The sequence below is a fragment of the Teleopsis dalmanni genome, chromosome X (assembly GCF_002237135.1).
Source record: "Teleopsis dalmanni isolate 2A chromosome X, ASM223713v2, whole genome shotgun sequence".
In the NCBI taxonomy this organism is placed as follows: domain Eukaryota; kingdom Metazoa; phylum Arthropoda; class Insecta; order Diptera; family Diopsidae; genus Teleopsis; species Teleopsis dalmanni.
Window position 1 is genome coordinate 799,630 of NC_051848.1, and position 9,809 is coordinate 809,438.

General features: G+C 34.3%; 1 protein-coding gene across 1 annotated transcript; it reads right to left on the bottom strand.

Annotated features, from left to right (window-relative positions):
* Positions 1 to 7,867: 7,867 nt before the first annotated feature.
* LOC119689687 lies at positions 7,868 to 8,993 on the bottom strand. The gene is made up of 2 exons (XM_038104569.1): positions 8,840 to 8,993; positions 7,868 to 8,779 (listed from the first exon to the last, which is right to left on the bottom strand). Exons 1-2 carry the CDS (start codon positions 8,860 to 8,862, stop codon positions 7,948 to 7,950), a joined length of 855 nt encoding a protein of 284 aa, XP_037960497.1. The 5' UTR covers positions 8,863 to 8,993; the 3' UTR covers positions 7,868 to 7,947.
* Positions 8,994 to 9,809: the final 816 nt, after the last annotated feature.

Consider the following 9,809-nt stretch of genomic DNA (forward strand, 5'->3'; position numbering starts at 1 on the left):
AAGCACATGGTGGTACAGGTATTTTGATACGAAGGCGTCTAAAACACAATTTTCTAGGTACATATGCTCATAACTATATGCAAGCCACATCAATATGCCTTAAGCACACAGGAAAAAATTTAACTTTATCGGCAGTTTACTGCCCTCCTCGCTTCCACATTACTGAGACCCAATTTACGGATTACTTTTTAACTCTAGGTGAAAGATTTCTTGCGGCGGGAGATTACAACGCCAAGCACACGTATTGGGGTTCACGACTCTGTAATCCAAAAGGAAAACAGCTCTACAATTCAATTGTAAATAGAAAAAATGCACTAGATGTAATCTCTCCTGGGCAGCCAACATATTGGCCTGCTGATAACAATAAAATACCAGACCTAATAGACTTCGCCGTATCCAAAGGCATAAGCAAAAATTTTATCTCAACATACACTAGCTGCGATTTGTCTTCTGACCATTCTCCAGTTACATTTTGTACTATGTGATAGGGTCGCTCGAGATATATGACTTTGTTCTCAGTTATCAAGCCTGTACAAGATTCTAGAACAAACTGGGAGCTGCATAGGCAAGAAGTCAAAGTCAGACAATATAATTATATTCAAAACCTATGTCCAAATGGCAAAAACCATTCATCTTTGTGGAATGCTAGCAAAGGTATAAATTCGCCCATAGACTCCGATTCTCTAATAAGAAACTCTCTTGGAAACTGGGCGCGAAGTGATGAAGAAAAATCTAATGTTTTTGCTGATTGTCTAAAAGAGGTGTTCCAACCTAATCCTGCAACAGGACAATATGACTTTCCCACTCAAGATCCACCAGCACAATCTATTGACATGAATATCACGGCCAATGATCTTGTTCAAATAATCACAAACAAGTTAGATTGCAAAAAAGCACCGGGATATGATAATATCTCACCCATCATGATAAAAAACTTACCCCTTTTGGCCATACATTTTATCACAAGACTTTTTAATGCCATAATTAAATTTGGCTTTTATCTAACAGAGTGGAAAACATTCATGATTATTATGATTTATAAATCAAGTAAACACCCCACGCTTGCCTCTTCATACAGGCAAATAAGCTTACTGCCATGCCTTTCTAAACTCTATGAAAGGGCACTGCTTTTAAAGCTAAAACCGTTCCTTGACGTTCAAAACTTAATACCGTCCCACCAGTTTGGTTTTAGGGAAAAACATGGAACTATTGAGCAAGTGAATCGTATAAGGAATGAAATAAGACACGCATTTGAGCTCAGAGAATATTGTTCCGCGGTATTCCTCAATGTTAAACAAGCATTTGATAAAGTATGGCATAATGGACTCATATATATGATACGCTGTTCATTACCTGCAAATGTCCACTCAGTTTTAGAATCGTATCTGCATAATAGAAGCTTTAAAGTGAAATGCAAATCATATACTTCTAATAATTTCCCAATAGAAGCTGGCGTTCCACAAGGAAGTGTTCTTGGCCCTATATTGTATGTACTTTACACATCTGATATCCCGATAAGTAGTTCAGTTATCACTACAACGTTTGCCGACGATACGGCAATTTTATGCCGAAACAAAAACGCTGTGCTAGCTTCAAACCAACTTCAATCTCACTTATATCGGGTGGAGAAATGGTTGTCAAAATGGCGAATTAAAATTAACGAAGTAAAATGTAGACACGTCATTTTTACCTTAAATCGGAGTACATCTCCAAAAATTTTACTAAACAACATTCCCATACCACAAGCAGATAATATAACGTACTTAGGTATCCACCTAGACAGACGACTGACTTAGCGCAAACATATTGAAGCTAAAAAAATTCAGATGAAGCTCCAAGCCTCTAAGTTGCATTGGCTTATTAATAGCAGATCTTCCCTGTGCCTAGAGTATAAAGTACTCTTGTATAACAGCATCATAAAACCAGTATGGACTTATGGTATCCAGCTATTTGGCAATGCTAGTGCTTCAAATATTGAAATTATACAAAGAGCTCAGTCAAAAATACTAAGAATTATCACTGGTGCCCCATGGTATATTAGGAATGAAAGTATACACCGAGATCTACAAATTCTCCTAGTTATAGCTGAATTTGACAATATAAGAAAAAAATACAATAAAAGGCTGACAGAGCATGTTAATCCCTTAGCAAGAAATCTCGCACTTCTATCCATTACTTCCCGCCTAAAAAGAGCTGACCGTCCAGCCGTTAATTAATATTCAACAGCTCGAAGTAAAAACCGCACCTTTCTTTTTAGTAATCTGTTAAAGTTTAACCACTTTCTTAAGAAACCACCTAACATTCACTCCAATGAAATTTAATCCATTAATCTAAATGAGGTTCGTGATATAAGGTTTACTTATTTTTTTTTTTTTTATAAAATGTATAGTTAAAATAAAAATTTGTAACATTATGTAATTAGTTATAAGATTTTACAACTTATTGTTAGTCTCATTTTAAGAGAAGATGCAATAAATAAATGTATGTTAAAAAAAAAAAAAAAAAAAAAAAAAAAAAAAAAAAAGCTTGATATTATATTGCGGCCACAAGTGGATGCTCCGTACTTCCTCGTGAAGCGCAGTCTACTGGATTATCATTTGATGCAATGTACCTCCAGTTGCCAATTTTAGTCATTGATTGAATTTGCGACACCTTGTTCGTCACAAATTGTTTCAACTTACCAGGATCAATTTGAATCCACCAAAGTGTTGTGGTGTTATCGGTCCAACAAATAAATAGTGATGGCCGATGATTAAGTATTTCTTTAACCTTGCATAATAGTTTCGCACCCAGCAAAGCTGCGCATAACTCCAAGCATTGTATCGAATTTTCTTTAAATGGAGCCACTTTAGTTTTAATAATGAGCAGGTTGGCAAATGCGATTGAATTGGAGGTTGTTTACACATACACAGCAGCAGCATATGCTAGGTTTGATGCATTGCGAAAAGCGTGCAATTCTATTGTATAATTTCAAGTTGTTTTTATCCAACGTGGTATTCGAATATGAGGCAAATGTTGTAAATCACAACGAAAGTCTTGCCAAGCATGCGCCAATTCATCTGACAATGCTTCATCCCAATTTAATCCGGAACGTCAAAGCTGTTGTAGAAAAATCTTTTCTCGTATAGTCACTGGAGCGAGGAACCAAAGAGTTTGGCTATGTCCGACAACATTAACCGCTTGGTGTAATGTTGTCAAAATCTAAATTGATTTTAAACCCAAAATTATCGGATTTTGTAAACCAAATAAGTCCTAGTGCTTTTATTTCACCTTCCACATTAATTTCTATAGTGTCACTATGAGCTTTCACGTTATCTTCAAGAGTGTTTAGGACTTCAGTTGAATTGGAGTTACATTTTCGTAAATTAAAACCAGCAGTTGCTAATAGTGTTTGGCTTTCATATAATTTTTCTGCACATCATCAACGTAAAATTCTTTTAAAATCGTTCATTTTCTGCCAACGTGCGCAAGACTTCTATTGCAAGATATGGGGCACAATTGGTACCATATGTTACAGTGCGTAACCGAAACGTTGTGGACACCTCTTCAGGTTGAGTATGTGCGTCTTTGATATGAAAAAGAATTTGACGACAAATTTTTCCAATATCACCTATAAACACTACTGGGTACAATCGCCATTGCAATATAATATTTGATAAATCGTTCTGCAGCTTCGGTCCTATATGGAGACAATCATTAACAGATATCCCTTTAGCACATTTTTTGGATGCATTAAAGACGACACGTAGTTTCGTTGTGGAACTTGATGCCTTGTAGACGCAGTGATGAGAAAGGTAGCATGTTCGTTTCGATTCATTTAAATTTTGAACCATCTCCATGCTTGATATTCATGTATAAAGTCATGATACAGTTTATTCAATGCCGGATTTCGAGAGAGCAGTCGTTGTGTACTGTCAAGCAATGCCAGCGCATCGTTTTTACTAGACTTAAGTTTTAATAAATAAGCATTCTTCTTCAGCGGAAGTCTGACAACATATCGATCGTGTCGTTGCGTACAGTTGTACGTTCAAACAATTTTTTACTTAAATATTTCATCGTTTGTCAACGCAACATGATTTGTCACGTCTTCTAATTCGCAAAACTTCAGCAAAGTATCGTCTAAGGAAGTTTGGGTGTGATAGCACTTAATTCGGCTTTTATACGAAGACAACCCAGCCTAATTGGGTATGTTGAGTAATGATGTTGCTTATTGAATTACGCTTTACTTCATCAAGTACAGCGGCAGCTTAGTCCGAAGTGCTCATAATAATGTCTATTGGTCTAAGTTCAAAGAATCTTCAAACTTTTTTTTTTGGATTGGAGTATTTGAGCTAATGCTACCTGCTCGAGGCAGTTGTAATGCAATGCAGTTCATCTGAAAGTTTGATTTCATAGAGTGAATTGTGACTGAAACCAATCTTTTAGCGTAGGCAATATTTTCACCATTGGTCCCATTTATAGGCACTTTAACATGAGTTCTGTTGAGTTTTAATCGTTGGACGATAAATTCACTGACAAATGTCGCCTCTAAAGCACTATCTAAAAGAGCACGTACAATCATTTTTTGGCCTGTACTATCACTCACTTTCACTAATGCAGTACCAGTGAATACGGATAGCAATGCTCGAGCAACTTTATTGGTCCCATTTATAGGCACTTTAACATGAGTTCTGTTGAGTTTTAATCGTTGGACGATAAATTCACTGACAAATGTCGCCTCTGAAGCACTATCGAAAAGAGCACGTACAATCATTTTTTGGCCTGTACTATCACTCACTTTCACTAATGCAGTACCAGTGAATACGGATAGCAATGCTCGAGCAACTTTATTTGCAACCACAACACAAATGTTGTTTGATGCCACTACGTAATTTTTAGCTTGTGGTGTTACTTTGCGCTCTGTATTAGTGTAATTTGACGACTCGTCATTCATGATAATGTTTGATGATCAATTAGAAGAGTGTGATGTTTTGCATTGCATCGCATGGATGTTGATAGCTTCCACGCCGCTCGTGTTTTAGGATCTAATTTATTTAATAGGGTAAACGCTAACCAATCATCCCAGTTTTGTACAGGCCGACCAAGGTGTTCCAACGCACGTACGGCGGAAGTAATAGTATCAAAAAGTGAGCGCGAACTTTGTGGTGAATCGTCGAGAAACGTTTTCACATTGACAATTTCTTTAAGATGAGAGTTTATGATTATTCTTTAATTTTCGTACTTCCTTACAAGTAACTCCCACGCTACTGCAAAATGTGCATCAGTGTAAGTAATATTATCTGAAGCGTGTTGGGCGCCCATCACCAAGCCATCTTTTAAATACTGAAGTTTTTGCGTATTGGAAAGCGCAGAATTATTGGTGATGACGGCGTGAATAAATCTTTAAACGAATACCAACTTTGATGCATGGCAGATTGGCAGTTAATTCCAAATTCGCCGCTGTTTTGCCAACAGAATTCTTGTCACTTGGTACTTTTGTGATATTTAGGCTAACAAAAGAAACACGATCTTTAATTTAAGTAGAGAAAAACTTTATTTGCACCTGAACGTGATAGACAGTAAAAACGGAATAAAACCGGAAGCAAGAAAGAGCTTTTTCTAAAGAAACAAGTGTTCTCAATTAACAATAAAGGTTGCTATTGCAAAACGTAGTATCAGGAAGTTACCATTTGGTATAAAAAAAAACATAATACTCAACAGGTACGTTTCCTAAAGCAGAATTTGATACTGAATCAATCAGCTCTTCGAAGGTTTTACAATATATCGCTTCAATGTCCATATGCTTTTTTAGTTTTCATCGAGACATCATTGACATCAAGTAAAAACTCAAGTGCTTCATTATACTTTTCCTAATAGTTATCTAATAACGTTTTTCGGCCAATCAAGTAGTCTTTAGTTTGTTTAATTCTAGCTGTTTTTCCGTATTTGTAGAAAACTTCTTTATGACGGTTTGAAGGTGAGTAAACTTTTCCATTTTTATATGCGAAACAAATTATTAACTTTACGCGATTTTAGCCAACCGTATGAATAATATTGAAATACACAATTGAACACAGTGGCGTCAGTAAAGTATGTATAATACATTGACAGCGGACAAATGAAATAAGACTTAATTCTAAACACACACAAATTTTTCTTTTTAGCTTTTCATTCAGATTAATCAATAAATTCCACTTAAAAAATAAATATTTTCAGTGTGGTATTGCTTTTAGAAGTAATTAAAAAAAATTAATTTATCAGGCATCCTTCACGTTATTCATACGAACCATAATACCATTAAATCAATTTTTTAAGTAAAACGACACAATAATGTTAACTTTTTATTTCTGAATTGAGTTCAAGGTCCATATCTTCTAGGAAAAACATCACAAAAATTTTTTTCGATCTACGGGTCTTCTTATGTCATGAAAGGAGCTCATAAAATTTCAGCTAAATCGGAGATCATAAGGTAATTTTTTGCCAAAATCCGGTTTGTGAAAGAATGACCCATATGCAAAGCAGAAGAGAAATAAAAAAAAGCTCGGGATGGTGATGCGCAGAAATTTGCCAAACAAGGTGAGCCGACCTGAAGTCGGTCAAACTTATGGACAAAAATGAATAACACCAGAAATTATAACAATATATTAATGTAATTTAAAAATTAAAATAACACCAGAAATTATTACAATATATTAATGTAATTTAAAAATTCGTTTTCAGAAGCTTGAACATACTTTAAATTTCGGAAGTATATCGTTACTGGCATACACTTCTCTTAAATATATTTTGAAATTTTATGGAACAATTTTTTAGTCAAACCCTAAACAGGCTTCACAATTGAATGGATTCGTATTCCCATTGCGAATATAAGGTCATTTTAATGTAGACAAATATTTTATTATTCACTTAATAAGTATAAAGAAACGGTTAGCGTCTTAGTAACAATACATTCCTTGCATTAAGTGACAAATTTTAAAAACACAATTATGTTATTGAATTTGTTTCTTAACTGGTTTCACATGTTGCAGTTGTTCACTTATAATACCAAAAAAGATACTTGAAGCTTACATGGGCATAAATATGCTTCAATTTCTTTGTCTTCATTTCCTTTATGGCACGCATTTCTTAATTGAATTAACGCTCATGTGTGAGATGTTAACAGTTGAGTTCATACGTTTTCCCCAACAGCCGATTCGATTCTGTTGCCGACAACATTGTATGGTTGCAGGGGAAATTGCATTTATCCACACGGTATCAGTTCAACCGAAGTCAAAAACACAGGGTGTAACAATGGTTTTAGGTACATTACTATTTTATGGTTGAATTATAATTGCGATCAGTCACAAACAAATGTATTCGCATTATCTCGAGAACTTAGTGGACGTCGCGATCGATTTCGAACGAAGACCTGTATCGAATCAATCCTATATCATCACCAAGATAACGAAACGAAAAAACGCATAAATACCATGAACTTTCCAAAAAAAATTTAATGAAATAATATACATTGCATTTATATGGAGTCGGCAGGAGACTAGACGCCATGGTAAATCACAAAAGATTGCAAGAACGCCGCTTCAGGCAGAGACTACTAATCGTTCAATAAATGTTTAACTGGCTTGGTTAGGAAACGAATAAAAAAATCTCATAAATAACAAAATTCCAAAGCAATAATAATATAAGTTAGTAAATTAACTCGCAAAATATAAATTTGAGTTGACCTTAGGTATAACGTTATTTGACTATGACTATTTAAATACAAGATTCACATCTGATATATATATACATAAAATATCGCTAAATATCAGATATAACCCACCAAAACTAATATGGTTTACATACTACAGTGCTTCTCTTAGCGAAATAGTAATAAAACGCTATTGCTTTATTCTTCACTGTATGTAAAATTCTTTAATAAACATAAACACCATATATATAATATTATTTAAGACACATCAAATTTGAATTTTACGAATTCCCTCCATCAGCACTTTCTTCATCTATTGCTCCGTTATTTTCTCTCACATAATCATCATTAATAAACTGTCTTTCCAAATGCGAAAATTCAGTTTCGCTCAAGTCAACATTATTTAAAGGATAAATATTGGGCACAGATTGAGTTTGACAAATCGAATTAACTATATGTTTCTCTGCATTTCGAATACACATGTAAGTTGCTCTAACCGGCGAGTTCACACTTTGATAAATTGAAGTATTGCTATCTGCGGAATCGGGCGTTGCGCTGGTTGATACTTCCTCACAAGTCATCCAACGCGGATTAAAACTACAACTATTAGTCGAAGTCGAACTGTTACTGCTAAGATTACCGAAACAAGTCATAATAGCAGATTTTCGTTCCTCATCAAGCGATGCTTTAAAAGCATTGTGAAATGCTGCTGCTCTTCTATTACCATCTATTTCATCATCTTCGTCGTCAGTACTAAAACTCGAGTCAATATACTTCAAAAATTCACGAACACCCATAACTGTTGGCTCAATTGGTTCGATTCGCTTAGCTGACTGAAGCCTTTTAATTGCAGCAGCAGCTGAAGTAGACGGTTGATCATCCATATCAACACCAATAGCTCCACTGGAAATACTAGGTATTGACTGCAGTTGAAATGCAGGAGCATTTGGGTATTTATACTGAGACTGGAATGCGAACTCAGACATCATTTGTTCCTGAGGGAAGACATTCATATCATGTGGTGCGCAAATGGGATCGACCTTGTTTTGAGCAGCACCCAATGTCAAGTTACTCATCTTCATTAGGATGTCATCATACTCCGTACCGGTAACCCTAAATTAATTAATTTTATAAAAATTCAAACGTTTGGAATATATTAAATTACAAACGTACTTGCTGTTAGTTGAAGTATGCATCGTAAATGTAAAATCAGTTATCGTAAAAGATCCAACTTTAAATATATCTAAATATAATCACTTGGATTTAATCGTGTAAACCGTAATTTATTTCTTAGGATAATTTTCTGAACAACATAAAAAACTTTTAATTTTCGTTTAAAAAAGATTTGGTATGTGTGTTTTAATTTTTTTTATTCTACTATTAAATCTATAATCACTAGATTAAAAGGTTTTTATGAATATATTATATTATACTTGTATCGAAACGTTGTGTGAACCCAAGTGGAACATAAGAAAGGTATATAAAACTAAGAAATTTTATCCATATTATCAACATATTTAAAGCACACATGTTATTTTCTTTCTTTAAAAACTAACTCTTCTGCCTTTCATAATTGCGATTTATTGCCGTACTTACATAACATTTCTTTAAAAAATCTCTGATACATAATACTTATGTATTAAGCTTATTAATCTTCTATACATCAACAAATCTGTTTGTCTTACCGAGAGTGATAGAGCGGAAAACTGTCAAAAAAGTGTTTCTCTAAAATCGTAGCCAAAACTGAGGATCATAAAAAAATATGAAATTACTTCTTTTTCATATAAATTTCATATAAGTTTTCATACAAGTAACTTTTCTGCATGGTTTCCTATACACTTTTTCGTATTGATTCAATTCTAATTAATATATTTTCAGTGCTTGCTCTTTTTACATGAAAACTAACTCAACTGGAGTTTCGTCTAGCTAAAGAAAGGAAAAATAGTTTTCCCCATAATGACGTGCACTGTAATCTATATACGCACAAAGACTATGACTATCTGCTTTTTCATTCTTCATATTATAACCGTGTTATGAGCGAGTACCCTGACGAATATGATGTGATAATCGTATATGTAAATAATAGTCTGCTTCTTGCCTTTTACAAACAAATAACCGAAAATAATTTAGATATGAGTTTGAA